The sequence below is a fragment of the Pipra filicauda genome, unplaced genomic scaffold (genome assembly GCF_003945595.2).
Source record: "Pipra filicauda isolate LSUMZ 115617 unplaced genomic scaffold, ASM394559v2 scaffold319_size1146426_pilon, whole genome shotgun sequence".
In the NCBI taxonomy this organism is placed as follows: domain Eukaryota; kingdom Metazoa; phylum Chordata; class Aves; order Passeriformes; family Pipridae; genus Pipra; species Pipra filicauda.
In genome coordinates this window covers 300,619-318,572 of record NW_024104442.1, presented here as the reverse complement: position 1 = coordinate 318,572, position 17,954 = coordinate 300,619, and the positions used below count along the sequence as shown (strand labels likewise).

The 17,954-nt window shown below is 50.2% G+C and overlaps 1 protein-coding gene across 2 annotated transcripts in view; it reads right to left on the bottom strand.

The window, feature by feature from the left end:
* Positions 1–598: 598 nt before the first annotated feature.
* UBN1 (ubinuclein 1) overlaps positions 599–17,954 on the bottom strand; it is a 27,498-nt gene continuing 10,142 nt past the window's right edge. The window contains exons 8-18 of one of the 2 annotated variants that reach the window (XM_039383633.1): positions 17,926–17,954; positions 15,799–15,928; positions 15,462–15,580; positions 14,874–15,002; positions 13,885–14,028; positions 10,998–11,048; positions 9,896–9,938; positions 8,380–9,597; positions 6,323–6,575; positions 5,937–6,026; positions 599–2,946 (exon numbers count right to left, since the gene is read on the bottom strand). The exon at positions 17,926–17,954 is cut by the window's right edge and continues 12 nt beyond it. In XM_039383633.1, the coding sequence (XP_039239567.1) occupies positions 2,894–2,946; positions 5,937–6,026; positions 6,323–6,575; positions 8,380–9,597; positions 9,896–9,938; positions 10,998–11,048; positions 13,885–14,028; positions 14,874–15,002; positions 15,462–15,580; positions 15,799–15,928; positions 17,926–17,954 (2,259 nt within the window). In that variant the 3' untranslated portion in view covers positions 599–2,893. The remainder of the gene's footprint in view (positions 2,947–5,936; positions 6,027–6,322; positions 6,576–8,379; positions 9,598–9,895; positions 9,939–10,997; positions 11,049–13,884; positions 14,029–14,873; positions 15,003–15,461; positions 15,581–15,798; positions 15,929–17,925) is intronic. The other variant, XM_039383634.1, reaches the window with a different exon arrangement.

Genomic DNA, 17,954 nt, shown 5'->3' with positions numbered 1-17,954 from the left:
AAGGCACTAAGATTATTAAATTTAGCTGTTGACTCTTTTCCAAGGCGGAAATTGCTGGAGCAGCATTAAAGCCGGGACTAATTAGCAGCATTAGATGGGAGTGAAGTGCACTAACGAATGGCACTGCAGCTGCAGGAAGACACTGGATTACACTGGGATGGGATCAGGGCCTTCCACATCTAGAGCCCAGTCGCTTCCTTCTTCCCAAATTTCAGGTAATACCTGAACCCCAGTAAACTCTGACGTCAATGCAATAACCATTCACTCCTAGCTTTGGACACCACTATTTTACCTTTGTGAATGAAGGGATCAGGCAGGATCACATCGTTGCCCCAGGGTCTGACCTCCACACGTCCTTTCCAGCAGACATCTACTTCAGGCACGAACAGGAGCACATGGAATCAGATGCATTTCCATGCCCAAAACAGCTACAACAGAGCTGCAACTCACTCACCACATAGGAGAGCTTAGTTCAAACAGTCAGTAATTCGTTACTCACTCAACAAACAAATAATGATCCAAGCTGCAACACAAACTCTTGGAAACAAAGTCAGGAAACTAGAGGTAAGGAGAGGGGAAAAAAAAAAAAGGCATTTTGGAAAGTTTGAAACAATTTATTCAGTTGTTCTGTACAAGATTAACAGTTTTCATACCACCCCCACCATCTTCAGCAAGACAGTCCCAACTCACACAAAAAAAAAAAATAGAATAGTAAACCACAGCTCTTACACCCAAAAGGAACTGCCATTCCCAGTAAGTGCCATGGGAGCCTTTCCTCCCCATCCCATCACGGAAGCGCTGCAAGGCCTCGCCCAGGCAGAGATGCCAGACTGGCTCCCCCTCAGCTGCAGGGTCTCTGCGTGGTCCTGCCTTGCTGCAGCTCTGCTCCACACCATTCACTCACTCATTATAGCACGTAAAGAAAAAATATCCGGCAGAATTCCCACCAAATAAACATTTCCCTGAGGCAAGAGGCTTTGCTAAATTCCTAGAAGGAGGGCGTTCTGCTCCGGCCACACTTCCCAGCAGGAGCGTTCAAGTGAAAGCAGAGAGGGAGGAGAACCAGTACCTCGAGTCACTCGCTGAGACCCCCAGTCCTGCAAGTGCCCCAACGCTCCTTCAGCTCCCAGGGGAAGCTGAAGGTGCAAAGTACCTCTCAGGATCAACGGGAACCATGTGACATCCACTGCTCAGAGCCCACCAACAACTGCTGGGCTTCCTTCCAACAACACAAGTTCTGTCTTTGGCTCTTTTGCTACAACCCAGGTATTTGCTGTAAACAGACTGGAAATCTGAGCTGAAGTATTTTTTTAAATACAGTTCATTGATCTTGGGAAATTGGGTATCAGCTCAAACTGAAAACAGTCTCTCTTGGATCTTCATAAAACAGGGAAAACTAAAGTAGAGATTTGCTGGTATACTCGGGGTCAGCATCCTTCCCCAAAGCTCAAGGAGGAAGCTGCAAGCTTTTGCCTGAAATACCAGTAAATTCTACATGGATCAGCATGATTCCAGCGTGGCTGTGGGGGCCTGAGAGAAGGCAGAGCAGGGGAGAGCAGGAAATCAAACCTCAGGAAGCTCAGGTGGAACCACAACCTGCATGGTCTGAAAGGGGGGGCTCAGGGGAAGTATTTAGGTCTAAAAGTTAAAAATATAACAAGAAAAGATACCCCCCAGTTGTAGCTGGTCCCTGTTCCTGCAGCTGTGCTGGGCACATGATCCTAGTGCAGAAATCATGGAGGAGAGCAATCTTTTCCTCTGGAATTCCTTTGATTAGTAGTGACCTTGGTTCATCTCCATCATTCCCTCTGCCCACCAAAGAGATCCCAACCCACGACCCTAGGAAAGAATGGCTTTAGGGGAGGGCCTGGAACCCGCCTGCACATACTGGGATGAGAACTGGTGCTCTTGCTGGATGTGGGACTGTGCTCAGTCACCAGGACACCACTGAAGTCCAGACAGTGCAGCTTTGTTTCTTTTTTTGATGTGCAACCATAAAAAGCTCTATTAAATAAACCAGAATACATTTTAAATACAGAATGATTAAAAAAGGGTTGAGGAGCACACGAAATAGGGCTGAAATGTGTGTCACTAGTCCATTCTTGCTCCACCATAAAAGGCACTGGAATTATGTCTTCCGATCCATGTGACATGCCGAGAAGTGTCCCATCCGATCCAATGCATTCGATGGTAATGAGGATAAAACTGAGCAGGAAAAAAGCATCCCTTCAGATGGAAAAAAATCCAGAAACTCAAAAGAAGTAGAATTCTCAAAGTCCATGACAGCATCTAAAAATGTCTCTCTAAATCCTCGAGGGGAACATCAGGTGGTTCCTTGGATTCACCACACAGGAAAATGTTAAGTCCTCCAATTAACTGTAGCACAGTTTTATAGTACAATTGGGAAGTTCCTCAAATGTCTTTGGGAAAGCACTGGCAGTGCTAGAATTACCCAAGTAAATCCAAAGCAGAAGAAAGAAGCACCTTTCATACCCTCCACGGGGAGACCAAGGAGGTAACTGGACTTGGAGGTACTTGGCAGCCGCAGACACAGGCGGGTGGGAATCACGGGAAACACCCGAGTGTCCCTGCGAGTTCCAGCTCCTGCCAGTGCCAGGGAATGCGTGAAGGGCAGCAGCAATAAAACAGTGCTACAAAATGCTTCTCTCATCAGGGCGTGGCTCAAGGTGGCCCCTCGTGCGGGGCTCAGCTCTGGAAGCCTCCAAGCACCAACGAGCTCCTCATCGCAGTTCAGTCTCTCCAGTTGTCGGACGAAAAAAAGAAACAGAAGACCAAAGAAAAGAAATGAAAAGACACAGCTGGTATCCAAAGTCCATGACCTGTCCCTCTTGGTTTTATCCCATGGGTGCTCTCGCTCCCCTCCTGGCAGGCGTCACAACTTGCGCTGCTGTGCATTGGACCCTTTGCCATGAAGCTGAGAAGCATCTGAAAGAGAGTAAAACCAAGTGGGAAGAGGGTTTGGCATCACCCCCATGGAGCTGGGACAGCCAAGCCTCTCTGCAAAGAGAGAAAGACCTACTCTGCCCTTGCAGCACCAAGGAGCGAGAGGGAAGAGGATGTTATTGGAGACATCTCCCGACTGGGAGCAGCCCAGGCTCTGAGTGAGGGACATGGGGAGCACTGAGGGTCTCCTGTGGCCTCCCCCAAAAAGCACCACGGCCCAGATCCCAATTGCTGGGGGACTTGTCGGCCTATGTCCTTCTCTAAAGCCACCCTGGCACATCTCCCCATCCAGGAAACCAGAAATACATGGCAGGGCTGCCTTGCACCTAAAGGTGGTTGGAAATAACCCATTAGTGCACCTTCACTGTTGGAATCACAGAACCATTAAGGTGGGCAAAGACCTCCAAGATCATCAAGTCCAACCCGATCCCCACCTTGTCACCCAGCCCAGAGCACTGAATGCCATGTCCTGTGATTTCTTGAACACTTCCAGGGATGGGGACTCCACCACCTTCCTGGGGAGCCCCTTCCAATGCCTGACCACCCTTTCCTTGAAGAAATTCCTCCTGATGTCCAACCTGAACCTCCCCTGGCACAGCTTGAGGCCATTTCCTCTTGTCCTGTTACCTCGGAGAGGAGATCAACTCCCCCCTTGCTACAACCTCCTGTCAGGGTGGACTTTAGGCTCTTTATTAATGAATTAATTATTTAATTGGGTGCTTTTTTAATGAAGGCTTTAGGTGCCCACTGATAGTGACAGGAACCACAGGAATGCAACCACTGATGGAACAGAAGGGAGGGGGTGTGGAGGCAAAAGAGTAAAAACACTGAAGAGAGAAAAAGGAAGGAACTTCAGGAAGCAGAAGTTTTCCAGGAGCAATTAAAACTCCAATCAGACCAGGATGAACATCTCAGGCAGTACTGAGATGTGCAGTTAAGCAGCAGAGGCACCGAGCAGCACAGCAACAGCCCCTTCTCCAGGACAAGGAGAAGCTCATTCCATGCAAGAGCTCAGCCCAGCATGTCCCGTTTCTGCAGCGAGAGGCAGAACCAGCACCAGCCCCAGAACAGCACAGAGGCACCTCCACCAGCAACAGCAGCACTGACAGCACACAAGCAAGCACTGGATGCTCCTTGCTCAGAGGTTTGTGGATGAACACTGGTATAAAAGCACTTTCATTAAGACATCAGCATTTGCAGCAAACTCCCCCACACCAGAGTCCTCTCAGCTTTCACACACAGCAATGCAGCTGTGGCCAGATGTTCATACAGCCAACCACAGCTTGTGCCACAGCACACATTAATTCATTGTAAGGTTATGGGGGGTCACTTAAATATCTACTGTGTTCTACAGAACACCAAGGTTGGGAAAATTCTCAGAGATGGCAGCACTAGGCTCAGCCTCTAATCTTTATGTGAAAACACCAAGTGAGAAAGCAAGTCCTTGCTGAAGTTGTATCCGTGGTCAGTTTTCCTTCACTTATTCCCAGTGACCTTTTGTCTGCTCACAGCTCCTGGCACTGCATCCTGCTGTAGAGTCCATCAAAAATTCTTGTTATAACCCCTACAAGCAACAGTGAAAGAACCACTCTAAATTCCCTCAACTAATGGGGCAAAGAACTCTTCCTCAGTGACACAGAACACATTCCACAACCCACATTCAAATCACAAACACTCATCTCACTCTCAGCAATGTGAATTTACAAACAGGAAGGAAGGGTTGTCACACCAGTGATCACCACTAGAGCCTTCTTCAACTCCACCACACTGGAGTGGCACAACAACCCACCTCAAACTTCAGGAAAAGAAGCAAAGACAACCAATTCTTTGCATTTTCAGCACACAACACACTCTTCTTTCTTCAGCAAACAAACACCACGCTCAGCAGTCAAGGGCATTTTATTCCATGACTGCTCCAGGAGGCCACAGGTGGCCTGACAGCCATAGGATTAGGCAAACACCCACTCCTAAATCAGGCTCAGTTGCCCAGGAAGACAATCCCAGCAGGAGCAGGTAGTAAGAGACTGAACTGCACTGAAGTGCTAAAGAACACAACTGGGAACCCAGAAATAGCAATTACCAGTGGGATAAGCAACTCCCCAAAGCAGGAAAGCCCGACCTGCTGGCCCTGACTTTCAATTTTCCTTACTACTCTCCTTCTTTGGAAAAGTCTTGTTTTATGCATCACTTCTGCAGGCATCAGCTGGGGCAGGAACAGGCTCAACTGCCAGATCATCATGTTGTCACCAGCAAGTCTCTGCATTTACACTACAAACTTGTCGTGAAGGAGATGCCAATTAGCTCAGAGCACAGACACAAGACATTCTGGTCTGACACATCTTATGTAGGTCACCAGGAACAAAACTCCACAAAGCTGGAATATTCATTCCAGGGCAGTCCTGGCAGGCTGTGCACAAACAGGCACAGCTTTTATCCTGGCAGGATAATTCTGAGTATCTCCAGGAACCAACACTTGCTATAAACGCTAAGGGCTCATCATTCCAGAAATCACAGAATCATGGAATGGTTTGGGGTGGAAGGGACTGTAAAGCTCATTTTGTTCCACCCCCTGCCATGGGCAGGGACACCTTCCTCTATCCCAGCTTGCTCCAAGCCCCATCCAACCTGGCCTTGGACACTTCCAGGAATGGGGCATCCACAGCTTCTCTGGCCAACCTGTGCCAGGGCCTCACCACTCTCACAGGGAAGAACTTCTCCCTAAGCACAGAGTCATGGAATGGTTTGGGTTGGAAGGGACATTAAAGATCATCTAGTCCAACCCTCTGCCATGGGCAGGAACACCTTCCACCAGACCTCTCTGGTCTGAGCCCCTCTGTGCCTCAGGGAGGCTGAGGGCTTTAGCAACAACCCCACCAGCTGGAAAACACAGACAAGCTTGGTTTGAGCCCTGAAGGAAGGACCTGCTGATAGAGGACGACTCACGAGGCAGAAGACAAACACTGACAAGTTACCTGGCAAACTCTGTGGTAAATGAGTGGACAGGGCAGAGTGTGGGAGTGGCGCTGCATGGTGGGGGCTGGAGTGCAAACCAGCCAGAAGACCTAGAGAGAAAAACAAAGAAAGGAGAGGGAAAAAGGAACAAATACACATCGAAGGCAGAAACAAGCAGAGGAGCTGCAGCAATTAGCTTAGAGCTATTGGGACTTCTGGGCTAGCTCTAGGGACGTGCTCAAGGTTCTCCAAATGTAACTGCTGGGGATGTAAAAGCAGGGACTACAGCACGAAGCAACAGCCAGAGAGATGGGTGGGTCTGCAGCGGGTCAGCAGAGCAGAGCACGGCAGCTGTGATCTGCCAGCACAGGCACGGGGAACACGAGTGTGCCCAGGGGATACTCACTGTGCCCGAGGCCGTGGTGGAACGTCCCTGGAGCGGGTCCCGTGACTATGGCATCCTTTGACACTCCTGCTTTTGGGGAGGAGTCGGAGCTGAAGGAGATGACATGGAGAGGGAAGGAATGAATAGGAGAGATAATACCTAACGGGGTGGAGCTCAGGGCAGCCGGCAGCTTTGGGTTGCTCGACTTGTAGGATGGAGCCAGTACACTTAGGGAGGAAGAACTGGTTAGCAGCACAGCTCCACTAGTTCCTTTCTGAAAAGCAATGGAAAAGGTCAGTCAGGAGTGGGAAAACCAAGGCAGAGCATTATTCATACTTATAAATCTGCAAAAAACGGGAGTGCTCAAGAATCCCTCCTCACAAGGAGCGCCCTCCCAGTCAGGGCCCAAGAGCTGCCAACATCTGAGGCCATCAGGACGTGCCCAGGACACTGGCAACCCAGCTCTTCTAAGTGTGGCCACGCTGGATTTGCCTCCATTACTTCCTTGCTCTGGAACTGTGCAGAGAAAAAGCTTCCACACTGCCTGTGCTTCCACACTGCATTCCAGGGGGGATGCTTCCTACTCCATTCTGGCAGCACATCACTCCTGACAACTCAAGGCACCAAGGTTTGGCACCCAAGGCACCCAGGAGTGTTATCTGGGATCTCTCCCATGGAGACAGGCACCACTGGGAATGCTTCCCAGTAACAGAAAACACACAGGGGCTGAGCAGGACATGGTTTCCAGGCCCATTTAAATACACTTATTGAATTGTCCAGCTCTTCCCACGTGCCCAAAGGAAGGCAGGGATGAGCAGCCAACTACAAATGAATACAACAGCATTAGGAACTATTACTTTTTTCCTATAGATAAAAACTAAGGGCCTTATACTATTAAGTAATACAATATTATAATAATTAAAGTCTGCACAGGTAACCTGGGAGTCCCTTATGAGATACTGTATCCCAACAAACTCAGACCCTGAATTCCTCAGTGTGCCACTGAACTCCATTCCAAACACATCACTTCAGCAGCTTTAGAAATAACTGGGAAGGAACAGAAAGTGGGCAGAGATAAGCACCAAAGCAGGTGGGGAGGCATTTGGAGCTTAGAGCTCAGAATCAGAGCTCACTGCAAGACAGACACTGAGGGGTTGGAATGAGTCTAGGGAAGGGAATAGAGCTGGGGAAGGGGCTGGAGCAGCTGAGGGAGCTGGGGGGGCTCAGCCTGGAGCTGAGAAAAGGAGAAAAGGAGCCTCAGGGGGGACCTTCTGGCTCTGTAACTCCCTGACAGGAGGGGGGAGCCGGGGGGGGATTGGGCTCTGCTCCCAGGGAACAAGGGATGGGATGAGAGGAAATGGCCTCAAGTTGTGCCAGGGGAGGTTTAAATGGATATTGAAGAAATTCCTTCATGGAAAGGGTGGTCAGGCACTGGCACAGCTGCCCAGGGTATGGTGGAGTCCCCATCCCTGGAGGGACTTAAAAGCCACGTGGATGTGGCAGTTGGGGACACGGTCTAGTGGTTGGCAGTGCTGGGGGATGGTTGGACTCGATCTTGGAGGGCTTTTCCAACCTTAATGACTCCAGGATCCTATCACCACAGGTTATGTATGAGCCAGTTGTTAAAAAAGTGGCAATAATACTAAAATGACTTGCAATAACTTAAGGGAGGCCAAGTCTGTAGATGTAACTAATAACAACTTGATGATTATACTTTTAGTTCACACAATGACTTTTAGCTCTTGTGTTAAACTACTTTACTGCACTTTCTCTTAATCCAAATGGGAGCCCTACTGTCCCCGTAACTCCCAAATCCAAGGCAGGAATATGACACAGCCTGTGCAAAAACTGCAGTTTGGAAGGTACCAAAGAATTCTGCTTAGTTGTTCTTTTAAGCTGAAAATGAAAGCTTGAACTGGGGAGTGCAAGTCCCTGGCAAAGGCCGCGACTTCCAAGCTAAGCAACTGAAATCCAGACAGTCATCCCAGAACTTCAGGAAATGCTTTAGAAATCTCCCCTATGGCAGGTCTGAACACAGCAGGAGCCATGTTTTCTCCTGGCTGGCACAGCCCCCTTACCGGCACAGAGGTAGAGGCTGCGGTGCTGCTGACCACCGCTGGCTTTAGGGACGAGGTCAGCAGCTTGGCCACCCCCTGGGTGCCCCCGCTGGAATCTCCGTTGGAGCCCCCGGGAGGTGCCACCAGAGTGAGCTTCTGGGACACAGGAGGCTTCTTCAGCGAGGAGCTGGAGGCCGGGCGGGCGGACACACCCGGGGCAGGGGCTGGGCCGGGCAGCAGCGCCCCAGAGGAGCTGCCCTGGTTTGCAGAAGCTCCAGAGGAGGAGCTGCTGGAAGAAGCCCCGTGCTTGGAGAGGGACCCAGCAACAAAAGGCGATTTGTAGGATTGTCCTGAAGAGCTGGAGCCGCTCGAGTGCTTCCCGCTGTAGCTGAGAGATGCTGAGGATGAGCCCTGGCTCTTGTGGGAGCCGCTGGGGGTTGGAGCACTGCCTGGTGACGCAGAGGAATGGAAGCTCTGAGCTTTGGTTGATGACTTGACCTGCTGGAGGAGGGAGCGCTGGGGCAGGGGCGAGGAGGACTTGGGGTTCTGCAGTTTGACAAAGGGAGCTGGGGAGGTGAAGGTTTTCTGGAGCTGAGTGCTGGGGTGAAACACCTTCACCTGGGAGCCGGGCACCGGCGCGGGGGCCTGGGGGCCGTGGCTGGGCCGCACCAGGCTGTGGTGCTTCTGCTTAGCCTGGTGGGCATCAGCAAGGATTTTGCTGGGGGAGGCTTGGCAGGAATGCTCTTTGTAATTAGAGTTCTCTGTCTTCTTGTCTTGAGAAGACTGGCCCAACGCCAGGGCCTGCTCAGCCAGGAAATTTAGAGGAGACTGGAGGGAACCAGAGGAAGATGTAGGGGAAGGGTTGGACTTTGGAAATGTCCTCTTCTCCTCTGAGGATGCAAGAGTTGGGATCTTCTCTGGTGGAGCTTTTGGAGGTGCAGGAAGAGTAAAGTCAGGGCTCCCTCCCGCTCTGCTGTTCAGCACAGCCAGTTCCTTAGAGACTGCTTCCAGGGAGGAGGTGGGATTGTGAATTAGGTCCTCATCCAAGGAGTCATCCTTGAAGGTAGCAGGAGTGCCACTGCTGGCTGCCTGGGCTGTCCCAAGGGACAAGAGTTCTCTGGTTTGGGCACTGATGCCCAGAGCTCCTCCCTGGGGCTCTGAAGACATGGCCGAGGTGCTGCTCGAGTGCACTGAAGGAACAGACACCGACAGCTTTTTATCTGCCTTGCAGGAAGATTCCTGGAACAAAATCACAAGAGAAGGCACAGTCAGAACAGAGACAGGGTTTACTGCTGAAAAGGGAAGGTTCCCACTTTGGGGATGGAAGGCAGAATACATGTTCTGTGCCTGTTGACCTCCCTCCCAGCTGCCACTGCCATCAGTTTTAGCTGCTGTTCTACTTGTTTGTTGAAGCCCCATACTGAGTAAAGCCATTTCACAGTACCTAATGTACAGACACGAGGCTCAAACACAGGATTTGAGATGGCAGTCATTTGACTCTTGGCATATGCCAACCACGAGAAAACACAGAACTCACCTTCACTTTCACCTTAGTAGGAGCCATAACTTTCTTCTTCGCCCTGTTTTGAGGGAGACAAAAGAAACACAACTCACTGAATGCCCATAGGGAAGGATCCAAGGAGGGAGAACACCTGGGCCCTGTTAGTGATGATCCACTGAGCCTTTTGCCAAGACCCAAGGGAACAGAGGCAGCATCTCGGGTTGCTAGGATTCAAAACCACATGATATCTGGTTGCTGCTCTAGGAAGCTCCAACTCCCACACAGGGGATGAATTAGGAAGTGGAGCAGAGTCTTGGAGTGGCAGCAGAGCAGTGAAACACTCACAGGCACGTCCTGCACCACCACTGCTGCCCTCGCTACAGCAACACCCCGAGAGAGACTGGCACAGACACTGTTGTGGAGAAGGTACACAGTTATTTTAGGTTCCCAGAAGAAGTCAAGGATGCAAAAGCATCTGCCAAATCCACAGAGAATAGACCATTTGGCCTGGTCAGATGCAATCTCTGGTACAAGACATCCCTGAGCTGCTGGAATGGTTGGCTGAGGGAAGGATGACTCTACACTCCATTTCATACTCTTCCTCACACTTCCCCTCGCTCATCCAACGCCAAGAACAGGATTGTGTGTCAAAAAGACATGAGCCTAAATCCGTGGCATCATCTATTATCCACTGCCAGCAAGATCCATGAGCCCCTTTGGCATTAAAGCCCCTGTCCAACTGGATATTTGGGTTTTGCCACCCACTTTCACTGGTTTGAGCTCCTTTAACCAGGCAACAAGAAAGAGGGAATCCAGACTGCAGGAAGGACCAACTGAACAGGCAGTAACAATCCCAGTGCTACCGTCACACTCCGTGACACCTCCATCTGCCAACCAGGGCCTGGCACAGAGGCTGCTGAACAAGGCCAGGAGGCAGCCTGGCTTCAAAGGCTAAAGCACCTCAGGAAGGTGGAGCTGGGAGATGTCACACACAAACTGCTCTCCCTAGACCTCCCCAAATGAAGCAGTGCTGAACTGTCTGTGGGGAGCCAAGCTCAGGTGCTCCTGCATGATCCACCCAGGCCCCAGGGAACGGACTGCACCAGTTCTCACTCCAAAGGAATGCTGGGATACTCACAGGACTGATGTGAGGTGTCCGTGTACACGCCTGCTCTCCTTAAACAGTGTCCTAAGAAGGGAAGAGAGCAATGAGAAGTGATATCCAGCAAGACCCAGTAGAGCAGCTGGGATCACTGGAGACAGAGCTGCTCAGTACAGCAGGGGACTTAGTGATTACATCACAGAGAGCAAATATATTCATCCCTTTTCCAGGAAGATCCTCCTGAACTCCCAACACAATTCCCTCTCAGGGGAGCTACGCTTGTAGGTGCTGGAAAGGCCATTAAGGCAGTTGTTGGACAGTAACTAAGGAAAAAGCTCTGGCAGTTTAAAAATCCAACTGGAGAGGCAGAACCACCACTCAAGCGGGTTGCTACTGCTCACAGATCATCCAAGAGCTCTTCACCAACTTCCAGGGAGAAAGGTTCCCTTCCCCTGCCTCACACAGCAAGAAGGGTGAGAAGCCTTCACTTTATGTCTGTGTTGCCAGCAAAGAGCTGAGGGGAGTTCTTACATCAGCACAGACTGATGAACAACTGACTGAGCACAACTGAGACTGAGCTTCATCCCAACCCTGCACTACTGAGGCTCAGGAAACCAGAATCTCACGTGAGTCCTATTTCGCCCAAACCAGCTGCCCTCAGCTGCATTCTCACATAAGTTATAAACACACCTTCAGTACTGGAATGGAATACAATTCCTGTCTGATATTAACAGATTTTTGTCATCCTTTTTCTTTAAAAAGCAAGCTTATTTTAACCTCATATTCCATTAATCCTCTCTGAGTGTTAACAGAGGAAACAGACTCATGGCAGGGCCTCTAAAATCTTACACAAAATTGCTACTCTGTCCACCTTCAAGTTCCTCTTAAAGATGAGCTTCTGTGATCATGAAGACAGTGAATCAAGCTGACTTATTCAGAAAACTGTTACAGTTCTAGAGTCACCAACTGCCCCCTTCTGTGTGGCTGTCGCTCCATCCTCTGTCTTTAAACCACAAAGTCATAGAATATCTCAAGTTGAAAGGGACCCAGAGAGATCATCAAGTCCAACTCCAACTCCCAGCAGGAGAAACCACTGTCCTTGAGCCACTGGAAAGCAACCAGAAAATCCACTTTTACTGAGTCATTCTGTAGTTAACTCCACTGGAAGAGCCTCCTACACCGAGTCTTGGGTGAACACCTGAGTGCCTGACAACAGTTTCACTGACAAACAAGGGGTGAAAGATTTTATTTTCCTTTTATTCAATGAAAAGAGATTTTAAAACTTGGAAAACTAAGACCTGATAATATCCTCATTAACTAGGTAGGAATCTTCACCCACCTCCTAAAGCCTTGTTTCAGCTCCTGTACCACCACACTACAACCATGCACAGTCCTGTGCTTCATGTGCACAATCAACTGCAATAAACAGCCATGGACTTTTCCAAGTGGATCTGTGCTGTGCTACTCATACTTACTGCTCTTAAGAGCTGGTACCTACTTCCTTTATCCCCCAGGAAACCCAAAAAGCAAATGCAGCAGAGAGAAGACAGCACTGCCCAGCTCATTAAATGCAAAGAGACAGAGACCATGGAATGGCTTGGGTTGGGAGGAACCTTAAAGATTCCAGCAGTAAAACTGTTCAGCTGTCCTTTCTTTAAAAGCATTGAGCAAAACAAAGCAGGCCAGGAGATGATGACAGTGCCAGAAAATGACTCTCTGCCATTTGTGTGGCTCTCTGCCACTGCCAGCTCAATGGCAGGGATGGTGGAGGGTGGGAAGGAGCAGGAGACAGCAGTGAGGACCCCAGAAAGGGTAAAGAAACCACACCAAGTTCCTATTTACACTGCTGACTCCCTGATAAGCCCCTAAAACTTTCTGCTTTGCCTTCTTTTGGGAATACTCCAGGGAAGACTTCCCAAAATGCCTGAAAAATGTATCCTTTGTGATTACAAAGTGATCCTTTGGAATACAGAGTCAAGAAACCACAGCCAGGCCAGTCAGCCTCATCTCAGTGCCAGCTCTACCTGCCAGTGGCATCCATCAGAGGTCAAAACAAGGCCAAAGCTACTCACTGTTGTAACTTACAACCTGACCTGCACTCTCAGCAAGTTTGGGGGTGATGTGAAAAGGAAGGAGGGGGGAGAATATGCTGGAGGGCAGGGCTGCCATTCACAGGGCCTTTCCCAGGCTGGATAAAGGGGCCAACACAAGCCTTGTGAAGGTCAAGGAAGACCAGCACAAAGTCCTACAGCTGAGATGGGACAACCCCAGGCAGCACCATGGAGTACCCAGGAAAGGGTCTGGGGGTCCTGGTGGGCAAGCTGAGCCACTGCTGCAAAGGTGTCCTGGCAATCTGTACCCTGGGAGTGTGAGCACTCCCCTTGTTTAGCACCTGTCAGGGCACATCTGGACACAGCATCCCGTTTCAGGGTCCCCACAGTACAAGAGAAATGTTAATAAACTGGAGCCATCCCAAGGAACATGTGACAGCCAAAGAGAGGTGGAGGGAACCGGGTTGGCTCAGCTTGGAAAAGGAGAAGCCCGAGGAGGAATCTAACAGCACTTTTCCACTGCCTAAAGAGTAGTAGGGACAGGGAGACATGGAGAAGACAGAGACAGACCTTTCTCAAAGGTGCACAGTAAAGAGCAAAAAGAGGGAGTATTCAGTCCAGTGCAAAAAGGGGAATTCTGATTGGAAATAAAGAGAAAAGATTTCATGAAGAGTGATTAAGGACTGGAACAGGAGCCCAGAGATGCTGTGGTGATCTCCATCCTTGGAGATCCCCAAAACTCCACAGGCCAAGGCCCTGAGCACTCTGACCTAACTCTGAATCCAGCCATTCCTGAGCAGGGGTAAAACTAACGACCTTCCCAGGTCCCTTAGGACAAGGAATCCCTGCAGCACAACTTGATTCTTGCTCACCTGGCCTGCATCCAGCCTTTTGGCCAAAGGGGCTTCACCTCTCCTTCTAGGAAGGTCTTCACATAATCCTCTAGAGACTGAGCTTTATTCTTGTCAAGGTCATAACCATCCAACTTAATCTTCACCAAGTGGCAAAGCAGCTCCCTGAAGAACAGGAAGATTTCAAATACAGTTACGCAGATTAACTTTTCCCACTTGGAGCTTGTTCTCTTTATCCAGGGCTGGATAAATACACACACCTGGCCCTGCACAACACCTTCCTAAAACAACTGACCCTGCACTGCCTTCCCAAGAAAGGGGAAGGGAAAGGCTCTTTGCTCTGTCTATGCACACACATTGATCCACCAGGGAGAAAAGTCTTGTTCCCCCTTCCCATTTTATTCTCCTGAAACAGCTGAGGCAGCAAATCAGTGCCAGAATCACTGGCACCATTAACAACCACAGAACTGAACCTCCCAGCAAGGAGAAGGCAGGAAGAGAAGCTGGCTTTGCCCTAAACCAATCAGCACCTCAATTTGTTCCAGAGTAAGACGAAAAAGACAGCAGGATTGATTCTCCTTTTACCCTTTGTCATGTCCCCTCCTCCAAACACTCCCTTCTCTGTCAGACCCTGGTGCCAGGCAGCAATCCCCTACAGCTTTAACTGCTTCCACAACCACAACCTGGTTGCACTAAGAGTCTTGGCTGCAGGATTTCAGCAATTCAGCTGAGTTCCTTCTGTTCCCAAAGATCCCTCACTCTCTTTTGGACTCTGCACAGTCTTAGCACCTCTCTCAGAGTTGGCCTGTGCCTGGAATCAGCTTCAGGGTGACATTTATTAAATGCAATAGTGGCTTCCATAAATAGCACCGTGTGCCACAAACCTCCAGGCTGACTGTTCTTACAGGTGATCAGCTCTGAAAACAAGATACAGATGCCAAAACGCTTCACTTCCAACTGCAAACAGTAAGACAAGTCAAGGGTTTGCTTAATATCTAAACTATTCAGACCTGATTTCGTCATTCCATTGGAATTTCTTCCGCGGCCCCGCGACGCGCTTCCCTCCCTTCTCCTCATCCTCCTCATCGTCAGAACAAACTCGATCTCGCTGCTCCTTGTCCTTTTCCTCCTCCAGCATCCTAAAATGGAGACAGAAAATGTGGAAGTCAAGAGGCTCAAGGAGAGGATTAAATATGTCTGACCAGCACTGGTCAGAGGTCCCAGCAGTCAGCGATCTCTGGCTTAGGGTGCAAGATGAGCTGAGGGTTCAAGGTTAGGAAATCTCCCAATATTTTGTAACAGAGACCATGGGACTAATCCAGCCTGGCTGTTCCCAGGCTGCCACGTTCTCAAAGACACGCCTGCACACGTGGAACACTTCTGTCAAGCTCTGGTCCCATCAGTGCTGCTGTAGCTGGCACTGCCACAGACAGCACAGAGAACATACACAGCTTAATTAGGCCAACCAATGCCCATCAGCAATTTTTGCCTACAGAACAAAAAGAGGAGGTAAATAAACTTCAGGAGAGCAGCCTTCAGGCCACAGGGAGCCTGCTGGAAAAAGCTACAGGTGCAGAAGGAGCAAACAAGGAGCTTACTTGGCAAACTTGGCCTGAGTGTGGGCTTGGCACTCCTCCTGGTACTTGGCAACCTGCTCTGGCATGGCCCTGCCAATGGCTTCCTTGAGCTTCTGCAGGGGCTCCCTCAACCGGCCGCCCTAGAGCAAGCACAGAACACACTGAGGCTCCACTGGGCTGTTCCAGCCACGACCCCCAAACCTGGCAGGGCGAGCCCTGGCCAGGCCTGAACACACCCCTGTGCCTGAGCTGTGCTCAGGGCAGGACACCACCAGGTCAGGGGACAGCAGCTGAGCCCTGGAGCTCAGGGATAACACACACACACACAGGAGACAGGGCTGTGCTGCCCATCCCTCACCTGCTCATAGAGATAAAGCTTCCGGGCCCTCTTGACCAGGGTGTCCTTGCTGCAGGGGAAGAAGGCAGCCAGGTGTGCATACACCCCTGACCTCACCTGGCTGCTCAGCTCCCGGGTCTGCAGCTCTATGCTGAGGGAAAAAACAAACACAGTGTTCACCAGGAATCTGGCAGGGATTCCCTAAGCAACATCCATAACACTCTGAGGCAACCCAGGGAGCTGGGAGAGAGGGACACGGGACAAGCCAAACTGCATGGAGGCTCGTTATGTTCTAGAATCAACAGACTCAGGCATTTTATCCCAAGCTGTACCTTTCACTCTGGTCTCAGAGCAGCTGGAAAAGGAACAACAGGATGTCAGCATTCTCACTTGTCCTGCAGCTCTCCCTGGCAGCTGAAGTGAAGGAGTGTCAGGCAATGTGCAGAACTACACACTGGTTATGTCAGGTGCTATGGCAGTTTAATTCAGGACAATATGGAATCAAACCCCATCCCCTGGGTTTCAATTTACTTCCCAGAGAGTAGATTAGAGAGGTCAGTGTGTGCCAAACCCATCTACACAGTTACACATAACTTGAGAGACTGGCTTTTTAAGCCACTTCTCAGTGTCAATAATAAATGTAAAAAAACCCCAGCAGATTCACCATTCCCATCATCATCATCATCACAGGATGGTTTGGGTTGGAACCACCTCATCCCACCCCTTGCCATGGGCAGGAACACCTTTCTCTAGCCCAGGTTGCTCCAAGCCCTGTCCAACCTGGCCTTGGACACTTCCAGGGATGGGGCAGCCACAGCTTCTCTGGGAAACTTGTGCCAGGGCCTCCCCCCCCTCACAGGGAAGAATTTCTAATATAAATCTCTCCCCTTTTAGTTTATAACCATCTCCCCTTGTCCTATCACTATCTGCCTGTGTAAAAAGTCACTCTGCCTCTCTTTTAAGCTACCTTTAGGTATTGAAAGGCCAGAAGAATTTCTCCCCAGAGCTCTTCTCCAGGTGAACCCCCCCAGCTCTCCCAGCCTGGCTCCAGAGCAGAGGGGCTCCAGCCCTTGGAGCATCTCCGTGGCCTCCTCTGGACTCTCTCCAACAGCTCCACGTCCTTGTGCTGTTGGTTCCCCCATATCTGGAGGCAGCTCTGCAGGGGGGTCTCACCTGAGGGGGCAGAGGGGCAGAATCCCCCCTCCCCTGCTGCCCACGCTGTGGGATCAGCCCAGGGCATGGGGGGTTTCTGGGTCCCAGCACACACAGCCAGGGCATGTCCAGCCCCTCACCCACCAGCACCCCCAGATCCTTCTCCCAGGGCTGCTCTCAATGAGTTCTCTCAGCTTATATTCATGTCTGGGATTGTCCTGACCCCAATTCTACAGCAAAGTCATACAAACCCATCTAAACCTCCTCTGACTGTGGCTGAAGTGATCAGTTTGACATCAGACCAGGGCTGTGTGCAACCAGCACTGGAATGCTGGAAGGTGGGAATTGCCCCTCGAAATGAGAGGGAACCACAGTCCCAGACCTCCCTCCAGCAGTTCACTGCAAGTGGCTTGATAAACCTTAATGAAATTAAAGCCTGTGTGTTAGTATTACTACACTGATCACAAAGCCCTGTGCACTCAGCAGCCTTCTCCAGGCACCTGCAGAAGAATGAAGCCATTATCTATCTACCAGCAGCTGCCTGAGCAACACTGGCATTCTGTAATTTGGGGCCTCAAAAACACAGAGCAGGAATGGAGCTCCTCCAGTCTGCCCAGAGAGCCAGAACACAGAAGCCTTATCCCAGTTATAAAAGATTCCATATTGCATATAACTTACATAGCAAAGAACATGGCTGATATTTCTGACAGGGAAAAATTTGCTGTTCTTGCATCCAGCTACACTCGCAAGTCAAGTGACCAAATTCAGGCACACAAATATCAAGCATCATCTTGAGAACAGGAAGCCTGGATATATCCCCTCCAACATTCTCCTACCTCAGCATATTTCAGCTGAAAGCCATTTCCAAGCGATTTTCCTGTCTTCCTAGGCATGTTCTGCCTGGAAGACCTGTACAAGGACAAGATCTCCTGCTAAACCTGCTCCTGAATTTACCACAATTCTCCTTTCCCACCCTTCCATGCTGGCAGCACTTACTCCAGTATGATGTTGTTGATATCCTGAGT